General features: G+C 54.1%; 3 protein-coding genes across 4 annotated transcripts; 2 read left to right on the forward strand and 1 right to left on the reverse strand.

The window, feature by feature from the left end:
* Nucleotides 1-1,341: 1,341 nt before the first annotated feature.
* On the forward strand, nucleotides 1,342-5,196 carry LOC112889057 (plasma membrane ATPase 4-like). Of its 2 annotated transcripts, XM_025955536.1 has the most exons (10): nucleotides 1,342-1,389; nucleotides 1,486-1,605; nucleotides 1,738-1,836; nucleotides 2,027-2,164; nucleotides 2,273-2,587; nucleotides 2,685-3,011; nucleotides 3,124-3,243; nucleotides 3,335-4,378; nucleotides 4,477-5,021; nucleotides 5,100-5,196. In XM_025955536.1, the coding sequence occupies exons 1-10, from the start codon at nucleotides 1,348-1,350 to the stop codon at nucleotides 5,194-5,196; spliced, it is 2,847 nt and encodes a 948-aa protein (XP_025811321.1). In that variant the 5' UTR covers nucleotides 1,342-1,347. The 2 variants fall into 2 exon arrangements, with proteins under 2 accessions (XP_025811321.1, XP_025811322.1); XM_025955537.1 differs by lacking the exon at nucleotides 1,342-1,389 and having other exon boundaries at nucleotides 1,513-1,605; nucleotides 1,738-1,848.
* Nucleotides 5,197-9,237: 4,041 nt separating this feature from the next.
* LOC112889518 (probable receptor-like protein kinase At1g80640) lies at nucleotides 9,238-12,686 on the reverse strand. Its single transcript, XM_025956206.1, has 10 exons — nucleotides 12,206-12,686; nucleotides 11,541-11,702; nucleotides 11,201-11,448; nucleotides 10,975-11,107; nucleotides 10,818-10,881; nucleotides 10,602-10,698; nucleotides 10,384-10,486; nucleotides 10,163-10,281; nucleotides 9,890-9,979; nucleotides 9,238-9,802 (listed from the first exon to the last, which is right to left on the reverse strand). The coding sequence occupies exons 1-10, from the start codon at nucleotides 12,432-12,434 to the stop codon at nucleotides 9,641-9,643; spliced, it is 1,407 nt and encodes a 468-aa protein (XP_025811991.1). The 5' UTR covers nucleotides 12,435-12,686; the 3' UTR covers nucleotides 9,238-9,640.
* Nucleotides 12,687-18,875: 6,189 nt separating this feature from the next.
* LOC112889427 (collagen alpha-1(I) chain-like) lies at nucleotides 18,876-25,335 on the forward strand. Its single transcript, XM_025956046.1, has 5 exons — nucleotides 18,876-19,808; nucleotides 21,225-21,305; nucleotides 21,967-22,029; nucleotides 22,132-22,191; nucleotides 24,767-25,335. The coding sequence occupies exons 1-5, from the start codon at nucleotides 19,338-19,340 to the stop codon at nucleotides 24,911-24,913; spliced, it is 822 nt and encodes a 273-aa protein (XP_025811831.1). The 5' UTR covers nucleotides 18,876-19,337; the 3' UTR covers nucleotides 24,914-25,335.
* Nucleotides 25,336-26,138: the final 803 nt, after the last annotated feature.

Here is a 26,138-nt window from a genome sequence, read left to right on the forward strand (position 1 = left end):
ATGTTAAATGCGACATTCTATGAAAGTGATAATATTATGTTTTGTTACTTTATTCTCAATGTGGGCAGCCTTTTTCTATATGGCTAACGATAGTTTCTACTGATTAATCTTCCTCCTCTTGAGTAGTATCATTGCACAACAGGATATTAACAAAGGAGAAAATGTTTTCCATATAACATTGTTTGTAATAATTAATCCTACTAACGATCCACATAGCTATCCTCGATTCCTTTCTTAACACCATAGGAAATGCATAAAGCTATTACCCTAGAATACTCTCCTACCTTCTTTCTCAACTCTAGATTTGGCTAATTTCTCCCTCTTAAAAAAACTACAGGAGTGCTACCAGTTACATTAAACAGCGAAGTAATGACGGCTCTATATGAAAAAGGCATTGCACAGATGCTATGAGAGGCAAAGCAAAACAAAAGGGGTGGAAAGAGTCAAGGCCACATGGCCGTGCCATGCATCCTTTGCCCTTCTACTGGTAGTAGCAGCTGCTGCCGTCCTCATTGTAACCCTACGGAATATGCTGCCTTCACAAAGTCATGGAACTCTCTAACGGTCTAACCTCCACCTTACCCAAGCACAGCCATCTATCAACATGGTCAACCAAGGCTGTTGTGTCTCATCACTTTTTTTCTTCTTTTTTTTCCAGCATGGCCTTTGTTAAGGGTACCCTCTTCACCTACATAGAAACTCTAATCGATATTCTTCCTCTTATGTATGTATATATGCAGGGGCGGAGCCAGAATAGTCCTAGGTCCCGGGCTGAACTTGCCAATCTTTCTCCATCGAAAAGAACACTAAGGCAACGGAAGCCAACAGAGCTGCTCAGCAAGCATCCTGGTGCCTCCGTGTCTGGGCTAGTGCTGGTCTCTTGAGCCATTTTTTTTTTCCTTTAGCTGTGAGGATAGTCACCACATGCAAGGGAGCTTTTGGGCAGGACCCGGGCTGCAGCCCCAGGCCCGGGTCCTAGATCCGCCCCTGTATATACGAAGAAGGTTAATTAGCAAATATATATATAAGTTTTGTTTTGTCTCGCAAAGAAGAAGAAATAAAGGAAGCGCCTTCATGCGATTCGGCCGGCATGTAAACCACAGCGGTGGCCGGCAGGATCCCCTCCCGTAATACCGGGGGCCTTCTTGGAACGGGCAGTTGCGACCCCCCTTATTTCTTGCCGCCTTCTCACCCCACAACCACTCTTTCACCCCGGACCTTGAGCGAGTCTCCAGAGCGCCTCATCAGCTAGCTCGGCGCTGCACCGGCGAGCCTGAGACCACACGGCCTAGCTCGCTCGCCCGCCCGCCCCGCCAGTGTCTGAGATCCACGCCGCGCCGCGCCACCATGGCGTCGCTCGAGGATCTCAAGAACGAGAACGTCGACCTCGTCAGTCCCCAGCTCCTCCTCCGTCTCTCCTCCTCCCGCATGCCGTTTCTTCGAATGTGCTAATCGTGCCGTGTTTGTGTGCGTGTGTGTTTGCAGGAGAGCATCCCGATCCAGGAGGTGTTCGCCGTCCTCAAGTCCTCGCCGCACGGGCTCACCTCCAACGATGGCGCCAGCCGGCTCCAGATCTTCGGCCCCAACAAGCTCGAGGAGAAGAAGGTCCGGTCCGGTCCCGTCCCGTCCCGTCCCGTCCATTCCTCTATCTGATCTAGAACCCGTCGATTCGCGATCGATCCGTGTGACGATCCTTCTTCAAGCCTAGATCTCACGAATGATGCGTGAATTCTGCAGGAGAGCAAGCTGCTCAAGTTCCTGGGGTTCATGTGGAACCCGCTCTCCTGGGTCATGGAGGCCGCCGCCATCATGGCCATCGTCCTCGCCAACGGAGGGGTACGTACGCGCGCCGCCGCACTTTTTTTTAAAAAAAAACTAGGCAAGAGCTCTGCCGATGCATTTAAGAAGGGAAGCAAGCGGTTCAAGGATTGTGCCGCACTCACCTTGGCTGTCCCGCAACGCCTCGGCGTGGAGCGTGCGGGACTTGTAATAATTCGCGTGCAGTGAATGACGGGTGTGTGTGCAGGGGAGGCCGCCGGACTGGCAGGACTTCGTCGGGATCGTCACGCTGCTCTTCATCAACTCCACGATCAGCTTCATCGAGGAGAACAACGCCGGCAACGCCGCCGCCGCCCTCATGGCCAGCCTCGCCCCCCAGACCAAGGCACGCCCGCCCACGAGCCGCCTGTGATCCAGTGAATTTTTTTAATTTTTTTGGAGGCGTTCCGCATGCAGCGTGTCTCTGACGGAAATCGTGGATCGGCCCGCGCAGGTGCTGAGGGACGGCAAGTGGTCGGAGCAGGACGCGGCGATCCTGGTGCCCGGCGACATCATCAGCATCAAGCTCGGCGATATCATCCCGGCGGACGCGCGGCTGATGGACGGAGACCCGCTCAAGATCGACCAGTCGGCGCTCACCGGCGAGTCGCTCCCCGTCAACAAGATGCCCGGCGACAGCATCTACTCCGGCTCCACCTGCAAGCAGGGCGAGATCGAGGCCATCGTCATCGCCACCGGCGTCCACACCTTCTTCGGCAAGGCTGCCCACCTCGTCGACAGCACCAACAACGTCGGCCACTTCCAGAAGGTCCCATCACAACTCCCGACCCCGTGCAGGCACTAGCAGCTCGTGTTCGTGCGCGTGCCCGGCTCACGCGTTGTTCATGGCGTTGATCGGCGTTCAGGTGCTGACGGCGATCGGGAACTTCTGCATCTGCTCCATCGGGGTCGGGATGCTGATCGAGGTCATCGTCATGTACCCGATCCAGCACCGGCAGTACCGCGACGGCATCGACAACCTGCTCGTGCTCCTCATCGGCGGCATCCCTATCGCCATGCCGACCGTGCTCTCGGTGACCATGGCCATCGGGTCGCACCGGCTCTCGCAGCAGGGCGCCATCACCAAGCGCATGACGGCCATCGAGGAGATGGCCGGCATGGACGTGCTCTGCAGCGACAAGACCGGCACGCTCACCCTCAACAAGCTCACCGTCGACAAGAACATGATCGAGGTGCACATCAGTTTTTTTTTTCTTGTGGGTTTGACATGTAAACAGAATCTAAGTAGATCAGAAAAAAAATGCTGACGCTGAGTGACCAAACAAATGTGTCTTTGGTTTTCAGCCGTTCGTGAAGGATCTGGACAAGGACACCGTGGTCCTGTACGCAGCTCGAGCTTCGAGAACCGAGAACCAAGACGCCATCGACGCGTCCATCGTCGGAATGCTCGCCGACCCCAGGGAGGTAAGCACTCGTAAACCACTGGGTTTTGCTTCAGGCCAACCATGTCGATTCACAAACTGATCTCACGAGTCATCATGGACATTTTCCACAGGCCCGTGCCGGCATCCAGGAGGTGCACTTCATGCCGTTCAACCCCGTCGACAAGCGCACGGCCATCACCTACATCGACTCCGACGGGACATGGCACCGCATCAGCAAGGGCGCGCCGGAGCAGATCATCGATCTGTGCCGGCTCCGGGAGGACCTGAGCCGGCGGGTGCACGCCATCATCGCCAAGTTCGCCGACCGCGGGCTGCGGTCGCTGGCGGTGGCGCGGCAGCGGGTCCCCGAGTGCAACAAGGACGCGCCGGGCAGCCCGTGGCAGTTCCTGGCCGTGCTCCCGCTGTTCGACCCGCCGCGGCACGACAGCGCCGAGACCATCCGCCGCGCGCTGAACCTGGGCGTGAACGTGAAGATGATCACCGGCGACCAGCTGGCGATCGGCAAGGAGACGGGGCGGCGGCTGGGCATGGGCACCAACATGTACCCGTCCAGCTCCCTGCTCAAGGACGGCGACACGGGCGGGCTCCCAGTGGACGAGCTGATCGAGAAGGCGGACGGGTTCGCGGGCGTGTTCCCGGAGCACAAGTACGAGATCGTGCGGCGGCTGCAGGAGCGGAAGCACATCTGCGGGATGACGGGCGACGGCGTGAACGACGCGCCGGCGCTGAAGAAGGCGGACATCGGGATCGCGGTGGCGGACGCGACGGACGCGGCGCGCGGCGCGTCGGACATCGTGCTCACGGAGCCCGGGCTGAGCGTCATCATCAGCGCAGTGCTGACCAGCCGCGCCATCTTCCAGCGGATGAAGAACTACACCATCTACGCCGTGTCCATCACCATCCGGGTGGTGCTGGGCTTCCTGCTCCTGGCGCTCATCTGGCGGTTCGACTTCGCGCCCTTCATGGTGCTCATCATCGCCGTGCTCAACGACGGCACCATCATGACCATCTCCAAGGACCGCGTGAAGCCGTCCCCCATGCCCGACGCCTGGCGCCTCCAGGAGATCTTCGCCACCGGCGTCGTGCTCGGCACCTACCTGGCGCTCGCCACCGTCCTCTTCTTCTGGGCCGTCCGCGACACCTCCTTCTTCACGGTGCCTTGCCTACTCCGCTACTCGATCGATCGATCTATTCGATCTCCTCTCGAAAATCAACTCACCCTCTCTCTCCCCTAATTAATTTGCACGCGCAGAATACGTTCGGGGTGCGGCACATCGGCGACAGCACGGAGGAGCTGATGGCGGCGGTGTACCTCCAGGTGAGCATCATCAGCCAGGCGCTCATCTTCGTGACGCGCGCCCGGAGTTGGTTCTTCGTGGAGCGGCCGGGCCTGCTCCTGGTGGCCGCCTTCCTCGCCGCGCAGCTGGTGGCGACGCTGATCGCCGTGTACGCGGAGTGGCCGTTCGCGCGGATCAAGGGCATCGGCTGGGGCTGGGGCGCCGTCATCTGGCTCTTCACCATCGTCACCTTCTTCCCGCTCGACGTCTTCAAGTTCGCCATCCGCTACTTTCTCAGCGGCAAGCAGTGGAACAACGTCTTCGACAACAAGACGGCCTTCGCCAACGAGCTCGACTACGGCAAGAGCAAGCGGGAGGCGCAGTGGGCCATCGCGCAGCGGTCGCTGCACGGCCTGCAGCAGCCCGAGGCGTCGGGGCTCTTCAACACCGACAACACCAACGACTTCATCGAGCTCTCCGAGATCGCCGAGCAGGCCAAGCGCCGCGCCGAGATCGCCAGGTACGTTCGACCTCTCCTGCTGGCGAAGCTAGCCATGGCCATGAACAAGATGCATCCTGATGATTGTTATTCGTGCAGGCTAAGGGAGCTGCACACGCTAAAAGGCCACGTGGAGTCGGTGGTGAAGCTCAAGGGGCTGGACATCGACACCATCCAACATAACTACACCGTCTGATCTCCATCAACCGGGCACTGCCACAAGCTACATGGTTGGTATGCAGTGAGACATCGATGCAGAGAACGAAGCAGCAGCAGCAGCTCATGCCATCGATCTGGAGCAACTGTAGGATTCGGTTTTCTTTTTCTCCTTTCTTCTACGTACGTTTCAGCAGCGTAATCGAGTCGGTAGGCGAGACAAATAACTCGAGGAAGGAAACTGTAGGATTTAAATCGAAGGATAATTAATAGGGTATGTTTGCTGCAGGGAAGAATAATTTGAAGGTTACTGCTAATGCCATGCATCTCTTTTGTTGAACTATTCAGGCCGATGGTGAATGTTGTGTGTGTTTGGTTTCCTCGATCTTTGGCTAGGGGCTCTGTTAATATTTCTTTCCTTGTTTTAGGCAGCTGTAATTTTTTCTAGACACTATTCAATTACAAGACTTTTCAGCATGCGCACGGATTCCATTCTTGCATGTTCATTCGTGCATAAGCTCATTTTTTGCATGAGATTAAATATTGTCAGCTACCCTGAGGAAGCATAAATTCAGCCTGCAAAATAAATCTGTATGATTGCTTGTACAAAAAAAGAGAATGTTTAAATGTGATGTCAAATTGGAATGGTATAGATTTAATCAGTGCATAAGCTGCAACTGTAGATACAACTATTTCCTTTCAAAACATTTGGCTTGTATAGTAAATATGGATGTGATTCGCGCATAATTGCAGTGTTTTATGTGATATCAAATTGGATTAATAAGTACCTGCTGCAACCTTGGAATTTTAGATGCAGCTATTAATTATTTCCTTTCTAAAAGATTTGAGTTGTACAGAATTCCAAAACTAGCAGCGTAGTTTCCATTTGTTTAATTGTGATATCAGATTAGAATGGCATAGATTAATCGGTGCTTCTGCTTCAATTCAGCAAATGTAGATACAATGGTTCTTTAAAAAAAGTTCCATTCATGTTGTATGGATGCATTTCCAAAACTAGCCGTGTAATTACACGGTTCTATAAGAAAACGAACTGGAAATGCACAACGAACTTTGCAAAAAAGAGAAAGGCTCAGTCGGTGTGGAGGTCCACTTTGCAGCCTTTGGGTTCTCGGCCCATTATATGGGACTCGGCAATGTTGTTTCAGCCCTGTGCGGTCTTTTGGGCTCAAACGTTTACTAGAGCATGTATTATATCATGCCTTTTTTGTAGTTATTAGCATCATCTCTCACTTAGTTACTTCTATTTTTATCAACAAATTTAATTATTTCTATTTTATATTTTCATGTAAAATACGTAATTTTAAGACAAGTCCATGTCGCAAAAAACATCATATCCCTAAAAAACATCGAAGAGTCGGCAAATCTTGAGGTCGATGAAATCACTGGATAAAAGCTAATAATTATCTGAAAATATAAGTATCCGTGCTAGTTGGAAACTCGAATCCAGATAGACAGATAAAAAATCTAATCAACTGAGCTAAAGTAAAGAAATGAGGGTGGGGATGGGGGGTGGCATGCGGGGTGGAAGATGATGAGAAGACTTACATATGGATCCCACTAAATAAATATGATGATTAGTGATTGTGCTACCACGCCGGTATCTATGTAGCAATATACATACCATGCCTACGCTGCACTAGAGCAAAATCACCTTTTCATTTTATTGAGCCCGGGTCTAAAAGATGACCGTTGTTTTACATTGTTCAGTGAGGACAAAAATCAGACTAGCGGTCATTGGAGGCTCTAAAATTTCCTAAACTCACGATTCTTGTACTGTCTTAGGGTTTGATGATCAGAGTTCCAATCTGAACACAATCAACCTGTAACGTCAAACGTTCATATCTGTACTGTGCTAGCTTCATTTTGAGTGTTACGATTACAGAAGTGTTCACACTAAGCGGATGTTTGCTTTTTAAGAAATAAGTCCCGTCACAGCGGATGTTTAGATACTAATTAGGAGTATTAAATGTAGACTAATGATAAAATAAATTTCATAACCTCTAGGCTTATTCGCGAGACGAATCTATTAAACCTAATCCGTGATTAGCTCATGTGATGCTACAGTAATATATATGTTAATTATGGATTAATTAGGCTAAATAGATTCGTCTCGTGAATAAGTCCTAGGCTTATGCAGTTAGTTTTATAATTAACTTATATTTAGTCTTTCTAATTGATATTGAAATATTCGATATGATAAAAAATAAGTTCCAATGAACCAAACACCCCTAAGCAGTGTGCTCAACAAACACAAAAGCGGAGCATTTATGAGAAAAGGATGGCACGACAGGGGAAGAGCCACACGTTGGCTTTTCCGTTGCCTGATCCCTCTCCTCTGCTCTCTTCGACCTTTCTTTAAAAAAAAACCGCGGGAAAGTCAGATGAACATCGTCATGCAGCGCTTACTTTGATCCAAGTGCCGTCGCTACCAAAAACAACTCGACCACGACTAAAACGATCGCGAAGAAACCCTTTTAAAAATAGTTTTAAAACGGAATAGAGGAGCACTGCACATTGATGCGGGTTGTTGCAGCACTGTTGGCACGTCCCTGTGTCCCGCTGTGGGTTCACGATTGGCTTTGATCTGCTATGTTATCTTTTCCTAAATTCCCTCCAGTATTTGAATATTTCGCTTTGTTCAGTCACGAAGAAGAAAATGCCTTCTTTTCAGGCACCAGAGCAACTTGTTACCTACTCTCAGTGGCCATGGATACATCCTCGTCCTGTGCTCTGATGGCAATGCTTAACTGAAAACAGCCAGCACTTCACTGTCAATTGAGTCTACATAGGAAATCAAATACAACTGTAGTAGTTAGTACTTGCCACTTGGCAAAAAAAATCGAGCTGACAATAAATAAGGTTAAGGTAGTGAAGCATACATGAATCCCGGCCTCTGTGTCCCAAGATAAGCTTAGTCCATTAGCATAGGACCGGGTACAGGCGTACAGCCAGGCAGGAAGCATGTACCGGGAATGGCCAACTGAAAACTTCGGATCGGACTTGCAAGTGCAAGTACAGGCAACAACAGCAAGTTCTTCCAATCCAATGAACCCCATGCACCAATCTGCAGGGAAATCCATGGATCTGCTGAGGCTGTCACGGCAAGCCCACACATGTGGAGTTATTGTCCAATTGAATGAATGGATGAAGCGGATGCCATCTCTCTGTCGACGACGCAAATCCGGAGCCCAGCAACCCCTCATCCGATCGCCGATGCCAGCCAGGGATTCAGTGGGGCGCCAGTAGCATCCACAACCCATTAACATCGGCATGAGTTGTTGATCTCCCAGTAGGGCTGGCATCACAAAGCATTCCTGAATGATTGAACGAATTCAGCATCGGAAAGCAACCGGTCAGGGCCATACAGACTGCAAATTTAAGATGGCGTCCCAAGGATCTCATGTAAAGTTTCAGTTCATGGTCGGGAAGAAAGTGACTCCAGGCAGATAGAGATTTCAGAGCAGCAGACCAGATCAAGTTAGGATGGACCTTGAATCGAACACTAAATTTCAGGTTCAGAGATCTGATGTTACTCGCTACCATGGCCGCCTATGACGCCCTACCTTGAGCAGTACAAGGCAGTGATGCTGTTCTCGTTGAGATGAGACTGTCAACACTCAGCAACGAGAGGTATCAAGCAAGATCAATAAATAAGTTCAAGCTCTAACCGCCTCGTGTCCAATGAGCCATCTCTGGCAACTCATGGTTGCTTGATCCATTTTGCCCGCAGTTTTTAATAGTGAACCATGATTCTTTTGTACCAAATAAGAACAGCTTCTGGTGGTGGTACAATTATTATGCTGTTTCAATAATCGGCGCTTTTTTCTTGCCTGTTGGGCTATTACCTGTTCAATAGATGCTTGCCCCATTGTCAACAGACTGGATTGAAGCTGAGAAAGTTTGCATCGAGCAACTTATTATTGATATGCAGAATAATTGAAGTACATCTTTTTGTTTAATATAATAATACATACCTCTCCTGTGTGTTCGATAAAAAAATAATTGAAGTGCATAGAAGTCTGTTCTGATTCAGAATGTAAAATGGCTGTAGTGCAGAGAAAGAAAAAATATGGAGTACATAATAACATAGAAGACATTTTCAGTTCCGTCAGAGCACGATAAGAGGCAAAATAGTGCAGGAAGCCAAAGTGCTTTGGTACCCATGTGGAGCCTAATACACAACTTTCTCCAATTCTTTCGAGTACAGTGTTTGGAGAAACTTTGATCTGTACAGCAGGACCCTAAGTTCTAAAGAAAAGAGTGTTGTTTCTTTCTTTCACTTCTTGGTACAACATAGGAGGCAACTCTTTTCAAACCAGAGTTCTCTGTCGATCCAACCAACAACCAGCAGGTTGGAACTGTCATTCTCAGGCACGCAACTAGGACAATAAGTCATACGATAAACAGCGATCCAAGTTCATCAGCATGAATCTGTGTGCTCTGCTTCGACCAATGAGGACATCTCAACAAGGAGAATGTTTTAGGTTTGGGGAAGGCGGCTCTGCAACCCTCAGTGTCCCTCCAAGCTCCACCGGGACTAGAGGAACAAGGGAGTGGAGAACATCGGTGATCAGCGGTCTGTAACTCGGTTCTGGTTGCACGCATAGAACAGCCACTGCTGCAACCTGCACAAGTACAGAACAGCAATCAAAACAGCTGGAAAGATAATTATATCTGAAATAAATAACATAAACAGGTTATCATAACAGTACTTGGTACAGGTGTTTTGGGTCCATCGTGTCCCTGATCACTGGGTCAACTATGTTGGGGAGTTTTGATCTGTCAGTCAGCTGCGGCATGGCCTGTTTGTGATTTTTTCAGCATGTCAAATATTATCGCACAGATAAATTGTGACTTGGCTGCTTAGATTTTGGCACTTATACTGAAATCAGTGCAATGCACATTGCATGAAAAATGAAGGATGACAATAGTTCCTTGCTGAATATTGTGCAATTTATGTGTTCAAAGTAAATTGTGCACCATACCCATGTCACAATTGATTGGCACTGAGTTTGACTCATCTTCTCGACAGGCTTCCTTCCCATTAGCAGCTCAAGGAGCACTACTCCAAAAGCGTATACGTCACTCTTCTCGGTCAGCTTCCCTGAAATTGACACAATAGCTAAAATTTACATGATGGAAATAGAATTTCGCTGTTGATAACATACAAATGTGATTCGAACTCGAGAAAAAAGTGAGGACTCACCATCTAATAGATATTCAGGAGCTACATAGCCCAAGGTTCCAGAAAGATTCATACTTCCCTTGTCAATATTACCACTGGTCACTGCAAGACCAAAATCTGAAATCTGCACATATGAGCAAAAAAGACATGATCTTTCGCGACTTTTACTGATTTCCAATACTGAAATGCGGTCAGGATGAATAATAAGTTGACCTTAAAGAAAAAGGAGAGGAGTGTACCTTGGCATTGAAGTCTGAATCTAAAAGTATGTTAGATGACTTCAGATCCCTATGGATCACTGGTGGGCTGCAGTGCTCATGAAGATACTCTAATCCCCTGCTCAGTTTTAATTTACCAATGCATATCATAACCAATCAATCATCAGCACTTCAATTTAAAAACCATCACTCATTCACACAGTGTGAAGGAAAGTGCAGGGATAAGATAATAAGAACCTTGCCATGTCGAGCGCGATCTTCATCCGGATGTGCCAGCTCAGGGCTGATCCATGTGAAGGCCCTGAAGACAACCACACATGAAAAGCACCCTATATGAAGATCTCAAGAAAGAACTGCATCCATAAGCAACAAGGCTAATCATAGGAGACGGTACCGTGCAGCTGTGTCTCCAGGGATCCCTTCTCCATCAGCTCATAAACAATGTAGTGATTCCCCTCATGAACACAGAAACCCAGCAGGGACACAATGTTGGGGTGCCGAATCCTGCCAAGCAAATCCAGCTCATTCTGCCAGGAGCCAAAACCCGAACAGTGAGGACGAGAACAGAACAACGCCCCATCAGTCATGAGCAGCAGCAAGCAATGGAAGAGAATTGACACCTCGAATTCCTTCTCGCACTCCGGCCCACCGCCTTCCAGCCTCTTGACCGCCGCGGTAACTCCGCCGTCGAACACCGCCTTGTAGACGCAACCGAAGCCGCCGACGCCGAGCACGTTGCTCTCACTGAACTTCCCCGTCGCCGCCTCCAGCACCGGGTACTCGATCATGGCCACAAGCCCCTTCCTGCTCGTCTTGAATGAACTGAACTTGCTCAGGATCGGCACCAGCATGATCCCCCTTGCAGTATCTGCACAATTCAGATGACCGGGTTACTTGGGTAATCCATGAGAAGCTCAACAAATCAGTGAAAAACCACCTGAAGCCGTCCGGCAGACAGACCTGAGCTCCTGTAGACCTTGCCGTTTGGCAGGCGGCGAGACCGCCGCCAGAGGACCCACGCATAGAACGTGGAGAGGATGATCGCGACGATGGCGACGGAGGCGAGGGCGGAGGCGATGACGAGCTCACGGTGGAAATGGTGGCGCCGCTCCACGATGATCACTGCAGTGCAGAGACAACAGGCAGACCAGGAGGCAAATTCAGGAAGAGCATGAATCGACTCCACTCCACAGTTACTGTTTCTTTTTGGGTGCTGAAGGGATCAGGTTTTTGAAACGGCGCTGAGCTCAGAAGGATTAATTGCTGTGGAAACAGCACTTGTTTTTTTTCAACCGTCAAAAGGGAGAACAGTTTTGATGGCAATTAAAATTGCAGCGAATTTTCCGCAACGGTTCTAGTTCTACTTCTCTCTCTTCTCTCGAATTTGAACGAAATGCAAAGATCCCAAACGTTTTTTTCCTGGGCTCGAATAAAAAAACATTTCCCAGCAAATTGCCTTTTGCAAATTGCGAAACAAGAAACGGCTTCAACCAGCTGCTCAGTAAATACTTTGCAAACCAGTTTTCCCCAAAAATAAAAAAAAATAAACAGAAAGATGCACCCAAAAAATTAAGAAAAGAAACAAAAATGATCGTTCATCTGATTCCTAAAAACCAGTCACCTACCGACGGGAGGCGGCGCCGGCGCCGCCGGAGCAAAGGAGGTGGTCCCATTGGCGGCGCCAGCAGCGGCGTCGACGGCGGTGGCGGCGCGGACGTGCTCGGCGACAGGCGAAGCCAACGGCGACGACGGCGAGGCCCTCCCACTGGCCGACCACGGGCGGAACGCCAGCACCAGCAGGACCAACAAGACGCAAGAGCACCGAAACGGCAATGGAGGTGGCGCCCGCCTCATGCTCCTCCTCGCTCCCGCCGCTGCCGCCTCCCTCTACCGCCTCTCCTCGCCCGCGCTGCGGAGTTGTTTACTGGCTGGTTCGCGAGGGAGGAGATCCTGCCCCTGGGACACGAGACTTTGTAGCTTTGCGGCAACTGGGCATGCAACAAGGCCACGAGCGAGAGAGACGGAGCTCGGAGCTCCCCCTCTCTCCTTGTTTTAGTTTTTTTCAAAGAGAGAGAGAGAGAGCTAGAGCAGTGTGGTATGGCAACGCTGTGTGGGCACAAGCACAACAGTTCTGCTCGGCGACTCGGCGTTTTATTCGGGGGCGCACGGGGAGATGGGGAGGCAGGAAGGAGACACCGGCAAGCGCGGGGCCCGCTTGCCAGGGACAGCGGCCATGTGCGGTCGTTACGGAAAGGCCTCTGGAGCGGAGGTACACGAGGCGGCGATCGCGAGGCCGTACGTAGCCTTGGCAGTGATAATTTTTTGAAAACAAAATCCTGACTTCAATTTTTTTGAAAGAACCTTGTCTGTTTGGTAGCGGCCATACCCATACATGATACATCTCTTGGCTTCTTGCTCAGTCGCCGGCACTTGACTTCTGCAGGTCTCTCTCTCTCCCTCCCCCCCACTCCCGGACCTGTCAGCTACTCTACGTGACTGAAACAAGACAAACAAGGCTGGATGAAGCACACGACCGCGGCAGCTTTCTGCGAGCATGGCTGCATCTGCACTTGCCGGCTCGCCACATATCATCGTTCAATCGTTTCTTCAGTCCAGTCCGCATCGTTTCCGTCAGCAAACGCAACTTTCTTAACCTCAAGTGAGCGCATCTGTCAGTCGATCACTTGCCTTTTTTTTTGAAGAAATAGTCGATCACTTGCTTCGCACTTGAAAAGCACAGCTCCAATCTAACGGCGCCGTGATTACTTGGTTTTTTTACCATCCCCCCCCCCCCCCCCCCCCCCACACACACACACCCCCAAAGATGGAAAGGCACAAGAAACTTTGTACTGCCTGACTCTGCTGACCTGTGCAGGTGCCGCGGCGGGTTTCAGTTTTCACCACGAGGGGGATCGGGGTGCCGACCCCATCCCGCCCGGCATTAGACTGTCTCCAGCAGCGTTCTGTAAAACGTTCTGTACTCTATATATAGAGAAAGATTCCGTTCTCTATTGCTCCAGCAGCGTTCTCTAAATGGTCCTCTAAAATAGAGAACGCTACAGGTTTCCTCTATATATAGAGATTCTCTCTCCTCTTCTCTATTTTTCCTTTACGTTTCAAACACTGAATTAAATAAAAATAAAATATGTCCATAGCGTTTGAGGTATGATAAATACGTACTTATAAAAATTTGGAACAAAATATGTTTCTAATATAGGGTTTAATGTATAGAGAACGAGATTTAGAGAACGTTGTTGGAGAGAAATGAGATATAGAGGAGAGAATTTTGTAGAGAATTCTGTAAATGAAGGATGTAGAGGATGGGATTTGGAGAATATCGCTGGAGACAGTCTTATTTCCGCGCCCATCCGGCGCCTCCCCCGGGGGGAATCAATGCGCATCAGTTCTGCCTCTCCGGCGAGGCCCACCCCGGGCGATGGGCGCCACCGCCATCAAGGCCGGCGAACGGCTCTGCCCCTGTGCAGCGCAGTGCGCCCGCCGCCGCCCTCTCGCGCGCCCTGTACGCCGTACTCCAATCTACTAGTGTCTAGACTAGCGAGCTAATCGTACTTGGTTTGGGAGATCGGCTCGGCAAATCGCCAGAGTACATCGCCGTACTTCGGGTCCAGGAATGGAATGGGATGTCTCGCCCGCCGTCACCATCCGTCAGACCGGACGCTGGATCTTGATCCGACGGCCAACGCGGCAGGGATTCAGGAGTTGGTTGCGGAGACAAACTCCAAGCACTATCTTGGAATGGAATGCCAAATGTGCCGCAGTTCGAGTGGAGCCGCTGGAGGCCTGGAGAGGAAACTTTTTTTTCTGGATCTTTTTACCCCATCTTTTTGGGCCATTCAATGGCCCCTGGAGCCCCTCTTTCTTTGGCTAGCTAGCCGGCGATCACTAGAATCTAGCTATGGTTAGCTAGCCAGGAGGATCCGCGTCGTACATGCGGCTCTGGCCGCGGTTTTCGGCCCAGCTCCAACGAACGTTCAGCGCCGCGACAGCGAAAGGAGTTGAGTAGCAGTGCTGTCCCGTGCGTGTCTGACCATCCTTGCTTCTTTTCGATCAGTTTTGCTTTTGCAAGCTGGTTCGTTCAGTTAGTTTCGTTGCGCAAGTTGGTTCGGTTAGCTCTCTCTCCCTCGGAAACGTGATCCGCGAGCGCTGCGTCGCCCAACCAGAGGCGGTTGGGATCTGCTGAATTCCCAATCTGGGACGCCATGAAACTTAAAACCGTCCTATTATGCCACGTTGGGGCCTTAGTTTTTCAGTTTTTCGATTAAACAGAACAAGAGGGGTTGGAGACCTTAGTTTTCAGAAGCTGCAAATATCGGAATCAAAATTTTAAATAGCCGGCTATAACTGTTAGAAAGAGCAGCCGATATAGTATTTAGCCTGCTAAACGTTATAATGATAGCCCTGTCGCTAAACGTTTTATCTAGCAATTTAAAACCATGGCCACAACATGTCGACGCGTTTTTCGAGGTATGTTTGTTTCAGGAATGTTCAGCAACTGAACGTCCCCTGGCAGCTGGCTCCCTCAGCAAGTGGCGCGCAGCTGCACCGGGGCAAGCAAAATCTGGGAGCACGAGACTAGACGAGGCGAGCGACTTGGCGTGCAGGGCGTCGAGAGTCGAGACTCGAGGGCCGTCCCGTGACGACCGATCGGAGGACCTCGTCAGTTTTTTCTCTCTTTTTTTGCCGGTCCAACCAGCCAGCTGCCGCGCCGACGCATCGAATGCGATCCGAGCCCCGCGCCCGCGGGGTGCGGGCGGCGTACGGCACCCCGGTCGCCGTCGAGCCGCGGCGCGCGTCACGGGGCCACGAGCGGAGCTGAGCTGTGCTGCTGCTCGTCCCGCACGCCGCGGCCGGCCGGCCGGAGGGGCGGGCCGGGCGGTGGTGCCGACCGACCAGGCCACACGGGCGCGGCTGCTCGCGGTCGAACGGAGGGCCCCCGCCATGATTCTGAGATTATTGGCCGCAATAATTTGGCGTATGGTCGAGAGGGGTTTTCGCGATCCTCTCAATGATTACCGTGCGGGGGTAGTTTGCAATTGCAATTGCAAGTGTCATGTCTTCCTCGCTGGAAACTCACGACATCGCTGGAGGAGGAGGAGGAGGAGGAGAAGATGCACTCATGATCGCAGAACGTCGCGTCGGCTAAGCTCTGAAGAAATAAGGAAAGAGGGGGCCTGATTTGTGAACGACTAAGCCCAATTCAACACTCACCGGCTTGGGTCACAACAAAATGTGCGCACGGCCCGGCCCTTTCTTCTGTTGGAGCAAAACGCGTTCAGGCCATCGTGGGCCTTTATCGGAAAAGCAGGCCACTGTGGGCCTTACGAAGGCAATATCCGACGACGTCCCTCCGAATCAGAAGCTGAAAGCGCAAGTGCGGAAGTGCCAAACTTGTCGATGGCCGTTTTTCTCACCATTTTCCGCTTCGCTTCTCTCATTCACTAGTTCGTACGGTTACCATACTCTAGGCTAAATACTCACATCTGCCATGAGAATTTTCTCCCCCTCCATCTCTGGATGAGTTACTGCTTCTGTTCCAGGTCGCGAAAGAGGACCCTGGGGCATTGAGAAACGTATAGACAATTTCTTTTTTAAAAAAAAGAAACTTGTAGAAGTAGGCATAGATTCCACACTACCGAAATACCCAACGTAAATTTGGTCTAAAAAAATTCACAACGTAAATTTGGGGCGCCCAACATATAGTCAGACAGACCGTGAGTAGAAGCTCGCATCGCGTGCCAGTGCGTCCGGTAAAGCCCCGAGAGCACGTGTTTCCAGACCATCTCGGAGCTCCACTCCACCTCGGCCACGGCAGCCCTTTTCCGCGTCAAGACTGGAGCTGACTTTGAACCTGATCGAGTAGGAGCAGTCCCACGTACACTGCGACTGAGTCCGCAAGGGCAAAGGGCCTTCTCTTGACGAACCGCCAGCAGGCCCGGTCATTACAAGTTCACAGCTGCAAAGGAAGAAAGTCCCCACGCGTCTGGCGAGACCAGACACGGGCTCGCCCGTCAGCGCCGGAGCGCCGCTCTCAACTCGAGGCGCGAGCTATTTCAGCTGTGGATCGGCCGGAGGACCGTGCGCGGGCGCGCTAGCTGCTCTAGGCTCACGTGAACAACGTGCGATCCGCGGTAACGTGGGCCGCCGCGGAGTAGGCCGCGCACCGCTACGGCCTGTTACTTACGGCCAGGTGGACCGCTCGCCAAGCCAACTCTCGCCGTCTCCCATTCTTGTGCTGCGTTTTCCACGACCACGCGTTGGGAGAGGACGGAGGACCTGGCTCACTGTGCCTGTGCGTAGCGTAGCGTAGGCATGCACTGCACCGAACACCTGCACCGCCTCGACACCGCACGCTTTACTGGATGGAGAGCCCTCGCGCTGCGTTCCAGATCCCCCGCGGCCGGGCCGAAGGCGATGCCGACGGGCGGATCGCAGGCGCGCCAGGTGGACCGGCCCGTGCTGCCGATGCTGGCGAGACACACTCGCCTTATCCACGGCGACAGCGACGGCACAGACGAGTGAGCCAGAGAGAGCAGCTTCCGGGTGAGGAACAGGAAAATACCACTACAGGGCCAGCCAGCGATAGCTCCGATGGATGCCTGCTTATCACCAGTTGCCCAGATTAGACGCCGGACGCCACTGCCGGCACAAAAATTCTTCTTCTCGCCACAAGGAAAACGGGAAAGCTGCGAGAAAATTTACAGGCACACGCATCGGTCGCTGACCGCCCTGACCCTGGCCAGGAAATGACCAACAAATCCAGCGGTCCGGCGGGCCCCCCGTTCACTGGCCGGGCGTCGTTTTCATTCGGTTGCGTTGTGAGCTGTGACAGCAGGACTACAACAGAGTGGATAGACAAAGTAGCAACACTAATTTGGAGTTAAATATACTGCTACCGGAATGGTTCAAGAAACACTAAGTTGTGTGTAGCAGTCAAGTCTCGCTGATGAGGTCGACGGAGGCTATACCGAAACGGGGGGCAAAACGGTAAAAGTCCTGACACCACACAATTTGCGAAAGCTCCACCAAAGTGCAGGCAGCCAGCCACCTCGTCTCCTTTTCCCTCGTCGTCGAAGGGGAAGAAGGCGGATTTTTTGCGAATGCGCCCGCCGCGCACGCCACCGGCGGGCGGCGGGCGCTTTTATAGCGGGCGCACGACCATGGCCACACGGAAACCCAGGCCGCCGCCACCTCCCTCCCTCTCTCTCCAGTCCACCGTTCGCCCCCGCTTAGGCTATCTCCAGCGATATCCTCCAAATCCCGTCCTCTATTTCCATCCTCCATATCAACTTCATCCTCTATACCAAATTTTACTCCAACAACGTTCTCTATTTTCATCCTCTATACCCCACAAATTTTTTTTTTATCATTTCCTCCCCTGCCCGCCCGCCCGCCGCGCGTCCTCCCGCGCCTCCCCCGCCCGCCGCGCGTCCTCCCGCCCTCCCCTGCCCGCCGCGCGCCTCCCCTGCCCCCCGCCGCCGCGCGCCTCCTCCCGCGCCCCCCGGCCGCACTCCGCCCCGCCGCCCTCCGCCCCGGCCCCGCCGCACGCCGCCCCGGCGCCCCCGCCCCGCCGCACGCCGCCCCGGCGCCCCCTCCGCCTCCGCCCCGGCCCCGCCCCGGCGCCCTCCGCCCCGCCGCACGCCGCCCCGGCGCCCCCGCCCCGCCGCACGCCGCACGGCGCCCTCCGCCCCGGCCCCGGCGCCCTCCACCTCGCCGCACGCCGCCCCGGCGCCCCCGCCCCGCCGCACGGCGCCCTCCGCCCCGGCCCCGCGCCTCCCCGGCCCGCCGCCGCCCCGCGCCTCCCCTCCCCCGCCGCCGCCGCGCGCCTCCCCTCCGCCGCCGCCGCGCGCCTCCCCTCCCCGCCGCCGCCCCGCGCCTCCCCTCCCCGCCCCGGCGCCCCGCCCCGCCGCGCCGCCGGCCCTCCCCCGCCCCGCCAGCTGCGGCCCCCCGCCGGCCCTCCCGCGCCCCGCCGGCGCTGCGGCCATGGCGGGCGGTGGTGGCGCCTCGGCTCGTTGCCGCGGGCGGGCATGCGTCGGAAGCCGCGGCGCTCGATGGAGGACGCCGCAACCGCCTGTGTCTGTGCGGGAGGCAGAGCGCCTCCTCCATTTTACAGCACCCGATAGCGGATGTCGCTGGAGTGATTCAGGCGCTACAGTGTCCCGTATTTTAGAGAACAGAACCTTTTACCGTGTATCGTTGGAGATAGCCTTACCTTGCCTCCTACGCCTCACTTTTACCGAACCTCCCCTCCGCCCCTCTCCCACTGACGCCGCGGGCCCCCGGGGCAGCCGCGGCATTCCCTCCTCGCTGCCGCGCCGGTAGTACGCGAAGGCGCGGAAAGGCCCCTGCCACGGGCCCACCGCCCCGCCTGTCGGCCTCCCGCGAGAGCGACCGCGCGCGCGCCTGGTGCGCCGGTCACTGACGTGCGGGGAGCCGTAGCCGGGCCCGCGTGTAAGCGAGAAGGCAGAGGCGGGACGTGGCGCCGCGCGCGGCGCGTAGCTGTAGAGGAGCCAGGCCAGGAGAGTGGTGGAGGTGGCGAGTAGTAGGGGGGGGGAGGTGGTCGTGGTGGGCCCGGGGCTCGATTATTTTGCGTGGTTTTATTTATTCCGCCGTTTAAAAGGGAAGGGGCCGGACCGCCACGCCGTGGCTTTCGTCCGCCGCCTCCACGCCCCCCTCGTTCTCACCGCTCCCACCCACATCCCTCTCGCTCGTCTCCTCCCTCCCTCCCTCTGTCTCGGCATGACGGCAGTCGACGCCGAGCCCTACGCGGTGGTCGCGACGGCCGCCGACATCATCTGCTCGCTCCGCGGCGCCGACCTCGCCGGCTGGACGCCGCCGTGGCGCAAGGGCGCGGGGGCGCCGGACCTCCCTTCCGCCTGCGACGGCGCCGGGCAGGAGGAGCAGGAGGGCGGCGGCCACGCGCGGGGCCTGGCGTGGCCGGCCGTGGCGCGCGGGAAGCGCTCGCGGTCCCGGCGGGCGGGGTCACCGTCGGCCTCGGGCTCCGCCTCCGCCTCCGCGGGGGCGGCGGCGGCGTCGTCCAAGGGGGAGGGAAGGAAGAAACCGAGGCGCGGCGCGCGGGGCAGCCCCGCGTCGCCTCTCGACTACAGCGGCTCCGGCGCGTCCACGAGCGGCGGCGAGGACGGCGCCTTCTGCTCCCAGCCTGCGGCGCCCGCGGCTCCTACCGCCGCCGCCGCGCCGCCCAGCAGCAAGGTACGTGCGCGCGCGCGTCGCCGCCCGCCTACCTCGCGTCCCCCCGTCCCCGTCCTCGTCTCCTGCTGGTTTGGTCGCCTGCTGTTGTGGGCGGTTGGTTGCTTTCCGCGGTCGCGTTGGTTCGTGCGTGCCTGGCTGGGCGGACGAAACTGCCCCTCCGTGTCAGCAGCACGAGGATGACTTCCCGATGACACATCGCTTTTCCAGTTTCCTCCCTCCTCACCTCCTCCGCTTTTTGTTCGGGCGGCCTTTTCCTTTCCCAATCCCGGCACCGCCCCTTTGCGCGACGGCGATTCCGGTAGTAGAAGACGCCGCCGCCGCCGCCGTGTGGCCGGGTACCTCACGGATCTCCCGTCCTCCACCCGTCTACCCGTCCCCGGATTTTTATGGAATGATTCCTGGGATTTTATTCGCCGTCGCCCGTAGCGGCAGCCAGGCGCCGTATCGTACGTACGCGTGTGCCGGGTGTTTGCTTTGCCGTGGTTGACTCCGATCCGACGACGTCGAGGGGGGCAGCGGCGGCAATTCACACGGGTTGGTGAGGCTCGTCGACTCGTCGTCAGCTTCGCCACGAGCCGCGGTCGCGGCTTCCGTGCTCCGGCCGCTCCGCTGTCCCCCTCCCGAAGCTGTCCTCGCCTCGTGCCCCCACCGGGGAACCTAATACCCGTGGGCATTCCGGGCATTTCCTCCATGCTTATCCCTCCCTCCCACTCGCCGCGTAGTCAAACAAACCGGAGCGGCGTGCTGTGTGTGCTGAGCTCCGAAGGGACGGGCCGGCGGGCCAAGGCCAATGGGTCGCTCGGTGCGTAGGCGTCGGGGGAGTGGCGCGCCGCGTGGGCGGTGCCTATTGGCCGGCGCGTGCCCGGGTGGCGTAGGCGCCGCATGCGCCCCGACCACTCCGGCGCCGCCACGTGTACGCGTGGGACTGTGGTGTATGCTTTCGAATTTCGGAATAGAAAGGGGGGATTCGCAATCTGCCATTGATGGCAAACAGATAAGGCGGCGGGCGGGTGAACAGGTGGCTTGTCCGCGTCCGCGCTGCCCTTCATCCCCGTAACGTGCTTCATGCGATTGCCTGATCGAGATGCAGCTGCACCTGCAGCCGCAGTTGCAATCTTGGTAGGAGTTGGTTGGGTGCCTTCTTCTCTGCAGTGAAGAACCAGACATGCCATGCTCATTCCTATCTGGTGGCAGAAAAAGAAAAAAGAAAGAAAAGAAGAAGTAAAGAACATGCGCCCGGTGTTGCTTTGGACGCCTGTTGCCGGATGGACTTTTCTCCGGTTGGCTCTAGTGTCTTGTGTGCCGGTCTTGTGGTCTGTGTTGCTGCTGCTTGTTCCTGCCCACTCTACCAGCGTCCGTACTGCTTCGCTTTTATTGGACTGAATGAACTAACCCCCTTTTGTGCCGCTACTGCAGGTGGGTGGCCTCGCCGGACGGCGGTCGATCCTCCCGGTGCCGCCGCCCCGGCCCGCCGGGCAGCGCCCGCGGAAGAAGATGGTAATAGCCGCCTCCGCCCTCTCACTCCCCCAAATTCTCGCAGCACAGCACGTGAAAGCACATTAGCCGTAGTCACAAGTACAGAGGAATCAAGTGTGTCTGGTCACGAGCTGGTGGCCTGGCCTGTGGCCTCGCGTTGGCGCAGCCGCGCAGGACATGGGCGCTGCGGATGGTAGCTTTGGTTCTGAAGTCTGAACCTTTGAATGCGTCTTCACTAACCTGCTGCCGGCCCGCATCATTCGCGGCATCTGCACAGAGGCCGGCCAGGCAAAAGGTAGCCTTTGGCCTGGCCACCGGTCAGTGTCTTAACTCTTCAGTCTTCAGTCGTGGTAGTGGAAAGGCTGTTCGAGTCCTAGTGCTACGTAGCGTAGGCTGGAATAAAGCCATGCTGGCACGGCCCTGAAACCCTGCCATTGGAAGGAGAGAGAGAGAGAGGGACAGGGGCCAGGGGGGGGCAAAAGTGGCATGGCATCCTGAGGACAAAAATGCCAAGGGCCGCCTGCCCGAAAAGATCGAAAAACACAAGCACCTCATCATCACCGGCTGCCCCGCGGCCAAAAAGACACGCATCGCGTTTAAACAAAAGCAGGCAGGGCTTGCTGCAGTACCTGTTTGTCGCTTGACAGCCTGCTCAAATTTTGATGTGGTTTTCTCATCGCAGAGGCTCCCGGAGATCCAGCAGCTGGTGCGGTCGCTGTCGGTGGAGAACGACGCCCTCCGCGAGGTCAGATACCTGATTCAAATCCGATGCCATCTCTGATTGATCCTTGAAGAAGCCAGTGATTCTGCGCCGGATTTGCTGACATGTTCATTTGTGCGTGAGCAGGAAATGAAGGCGCTGCAGAGGGCCTGCACGGCGCTGTCCAAGGAGAACGGCAAGCTAGAGGTCAGTGACACACCAGCGGTCTTTGAACCGTATACCCCCTTCCGTTTTCGTGCACATGTGGCTTCCAGGCCACCTTGCATATGCTTCCACGTCGGGACCATCTTGTTGAGCGTTGGGCATATAAATAAAAGGAAAAAAACGAGAAGAAAAAAATAGTGCTTCTGCAGTTGGTGTAGCTTAAAGCATAAGTGATACTAAAACTTCAAAACTGCAACTACTAGGATCAGAGGTCCAGACGAGTCTCCCAGAGAGGCGGTGGTCCCTAGTATTGCTTATGCGCTTTGATGTTTTTTAAGCCCTTTCGACACCTTGATTCGTACGGTAGGCTGTTCCTAGAAGGAGGGCTATGGTGTTTGGTTCGGTGGCGGAGTGCTCCGTTTCGCCTGTGCGCATCCCTCTCAGCAACCGTTGTTCTTGCAAAACGGATGGGGATGCCGATAAGCATATGGCAGCTGAGGGTTTAGACGTCAACCTCCGTGCCTTTTGACCTGGGAATGGGATTCCCAGATCGGCCTAGCACGCCGGGAACCGTATCTGTCCCTGCCTGCTGGGCCAGGCGGAGCGTTGTCCCCACCTGCAGCGACTCATTCGGACATAGGGGTCGTTAGGTCCGGGAAGATGCCATCTGCCCAGATCCCGTTGGTGTGACTGTACTCCACTCATGACCGCTGCCAGCAAGGGAGAGCGCGGGGTTCGGTGGCGATGCGTGTCGTGGTGTGTAGGCCTGGGCATAAAAACCGAAAACCGAAACCCGAAACCGAAATAACCGAAACCGAAACCGAAAACACCGAAACCGATCTAACCGAGAGCTATTTCGGTTGTCATTCCTCAGAAACCGAAATAAATTTCGGTATTCGGTTTTTATTCGGTTTAAACCGAATAAACCGAAAAAGCCCAGTATTTTTCAACAAACCCTATCCCTAATGGCCTAATCCCGTGAGTCCCAGCCTCCCAGGCTCGAGTGCCCGTCAGCCCGTGCCGCTGTGCCCGCCGCGCCCCCGAGCTCCCGCCGCCGCCCGAGCCCCGTGGCCGCCCGCAGCACCTGCCTCCGCCCGCCGCGCCCCCGAGCTCCCGCCGCCGCCCGCCGTGCCCCCGAGCTCCCGCGGCCGCCCGCAGCGCCCGCCGCCGCCCGCCGCGCCCCGACCCCGCCACCGCCCGCAGCGCCCGTCGCGCCCCCGGGTTCCAGTCGCCGCCATGGCAACTGTTATATGTTGTTCGGTTTTTTCGGTAAAACCGAAATACCGAACCGAAAAAACCGAAAACCGAACGCTCGGTTTACAGTTTCCCTATACAATTTCGGTTTCTATTTTTCATTAACCGAATTTCTGAAAAAACCGAAATACCGAACCGAATTAATTCGGTTAACCGAATGCCCAGGCCTAGTGGTGTGCAAGGGGTTGATGTGTGAGTGTGACGCACTAGCCGAATGCTACCCAAGCTCCTGGGCTAGAGATGCCGATGCCCGGATTCGTTTGGACAACCGTCCGGTCGTTGATCTTAAGCAACGAACTTTTCTCTTGGAAGATCTCATCTTTCTTATATTTTTTTGAAACGAATCTTCCTTATAATTTAGTAGGTCAGACAGAGCTTGCATCTGCGTGTGGCAGATTTTTTTTTGCTTTCCTGAGAATGTCTAAAGCTACTCTCTGGAAGTATAAGCTCAGCTGCAAACTAGTTTCTGACCAAACGGCCTGCACATCAGGAGAAGATGCTGACTGTTCTATGCCCAGAAACCCCTCCGAGGCAGGTTGTAACAGATTCTGTTGGGCTGTTGGCCGGGGGCGCTCGGCCGCACTACGTACCTGTGGCCGCAACCGACGCAGCGAGGCGTTCGGCGACTGTTGACGCACGCTCCGGGTTCTGCGAGCCGTACACCGCCTAGAATCTTTGCCAATAAATAAGATGACCATTTCACCAAGTTGCCAATCCCCCACCCTCCCCATCCCACTCCCACCACCCACACCCAACAGCCTGCCAGCACAGAACCACCTGCCTGCACTGACTGACTTGGATGCACACCAAACTCGAATCCCGGGAACGATAACCCCGTGGGCTTCTTAATGCCCTCGCGTCCTCACTCACCTGGTTGTCCTACTGTCCTTGCAGCACTGTGCTGCAGGGTTTCAAAGGGTCGAAGACGATGCCGCCGCAGCCAGAACAATGGCTGCAGTGGCTACTAGAGTACTAGTCCAACTGGAATGGTCCGTGGATGGCGGTTGCTCTCTCCTCTTTAATCTCTTAAATCTGGCAGGAAGGCGCTCTGTTGTCTGTACACACCACACAGCACTCTAGTCCTGTTTCGGGTTGTTTATTAATCTTGTACAGATGATGAAATGAATCCATCATGGTGGCAGCTCATTTGCTCTTAAATTTTGTACGTAACCCACTCTTAATTTGCACCTGCAATGAGCTGTTTCTGCACTGCTGCTGTCTGCTGCCTAGTTCGGTTTTTTGTTCGCTGTAAATCCTCTCGTGCATACTGCATAGTCATTCATATGTATATACTCCTAGTAGATGGTTTACGCCCAGCAACTGTGATATCTCATATCTGAAAAGTTTTCTCACCATTTTGCAGACAAGGCTAGATCACTCGAGTAAGCAGAACGGGATGATATCTGCGGAGAACAAAGGGAAGCCACAACATGATCATGAGCACGCAGCTAAGCAGGACGCTCGGAACGGCATCGTGCTCCCTGACCTCAACCTCCCGGCAGACGACTGATGGCTGAAATTCCTTGGTGGCTACAATCTTCAGATCGGTTTTAGCGCGCTAACCTGATAATTAACTGTACATAGACGAAGCTGGGCCACAAGGGGTTCTCGATTCTGATCACACGCGAGGATACTGAAGAGGAAACAGAGTCTACGTTTATTTCATAAGTTGTTGAAATCTAGGGTGTAGAGACGCCGTCGCGATCCTCCAGTCTGAATAGTGTTGCTGTATGTTCAGAGAGGAGGATCGGTTTACCTTTCATTTTTCTGATGAGTAAGGTTCTTTAGTTGGTGCCCCGCGCAACTGTGTGGATGGATGCGCAGAGGGATATATAAAATTTTAATGTTTTCATGTAGCTGAGGCTTCGAAAATGAACCCACAGTACAGTTTCTTTTCATCTAAACATATATATAGCTCAAACTTGTGATTTATCTCGTTTTTCCTGAGTTTCCTTGTTCCTTGTCTTGGTATCCAAACCAAGTTTTTGTGGATACTGCTTCGGAATTTTCCATTTTTTTTATTTTATTCGGTGTTCTGTTCGTTACCGAGCGTCATGGATAACTGCGATAACCAATTGCAATTGCACCTTTCAGAAACCAAAAAACAAATTTGTCGTCAGGGTAACCTGGAACAAACAGGTAAATGGCTTCTTGAGCCCACCCTCCAAGGTGGCCAGATGGGCGCCCATGGACTGATGGCGTCGTCGTCACCGACTAACTGGGCTAACTGGTCAAGGCCCAATAGTGGCCACCCAACAAAATTCACACTGTATTTTCTACTCTTGTTTCACATTACACAGTTTTTTTTTTGAGGATTACACAGCTCATTGGCCACCTGCATTATATATCAAACCACCCCCGCTCTGTTTCTTCTTGAGATAGACGGTTGGATTTTATTTATAAGCATAAATCTACATCTAGGCATCTGGAATGGGACCCTTGAAATAACATGAAATTACATTAAATTCCTCGGGGGTCATGCCTTTGTTCTCCCATCGTCGCCAATCTGAGCTGCTGGTGCTGAGGGCTCCGTTATTGTTGTCGCTAGGGAATATCACTGAGGGAGGAGATTGAAGCTGATTCATGTTCGGACAAAGCATCAACAAGGATAAAAAGTTCATTAGCGGCACAGCCAAAAACAGACGCGTGCACTAAGCACATAAAAACCGACCCGTAATATCGTCGAAAGGATCGGAATCCATCGCCTGGCGCCTCTAGAGCGGAATGCAATCAAC

Source organism: Panicum hallii, chromosome 4, assembly GCF_002211085.1.
Source record: "Panicum hallii strain FIL2 chromosome 4, PHallii_v3.1, whole genome shotgun sequence".
Classification (NCBI taxonomy): Eukaryota; Viridiplantae; Streptophyta; class Magnoliopsida; order Poales; family Poaceae; genus Panicum; species Panicum hallii.

Bases quoted from the DNA above. Each gene is read 5' to 3' on its own strand.
- LOC112889057 (XM_025955536.1), top strand. From the start codon at position 1,348: ATGGCGTCGCTCGAGGATCTCAAGAACGAGAACGTCGACCTC. The intron at 1,837-2,026 runs GTACGTACGCGC...GTGTGTGTGCAG, and splicing joins TCGTCCTCGCCAACGGAGGG to GGGAGGCCGCCGGACTGGCA. The intron at 5,022-5,099 runs GTACGTTCGACC...TTATTCGTGCAG, and splicing joins CGCCGCGCCGAGATCGCCAG to GCTAAGGGAGCTGCACACGC.
- LOC112889427 (XM_025956046.1), top strand. From the start codon at position 19,338: ATGACGGCAGTCGACGCCGAGCCCTACGCGGTGGTCGCGACGGCCGCC. The intron at 21,306-21,966 runs GTAATAGCCGCC...TTCTCATCGCAG, and splicing joins AGCGCCCGCGGAAGAAGATG to AGGCTCCCGGAGATCCAGCA. The intron at 22,030-22,131 runs GTCAGATACCTG...GTGCGTGAGCAG, and splicing joins AGAACGACGCCCTCCGCGAG to GAAATGAAGGCGCTGCAGAG.
- LOC112889518 (XM_025956206.1), bottom strand. From the start codon at position 12,434: ATGAGGCGGGCGCCACCTCCATTGCCGTTTCGGTGCTCTTGCGTCTTG. The intron at 11,108-11,200 runs GTGTCAATTCTC...GGCTCCTGGCAG, and splicing joins AGTGCGAGAAGGAATTCGAG to AATGAGCTGGATTTGCTTGG. The intron at 10,882-10,974 runs GTACCGTCTCCT...GGTTGTCTTCAG, and splicing joins CCTGGAGACACAGCTGCACG to GGCCTTCACATGGATCAGCC.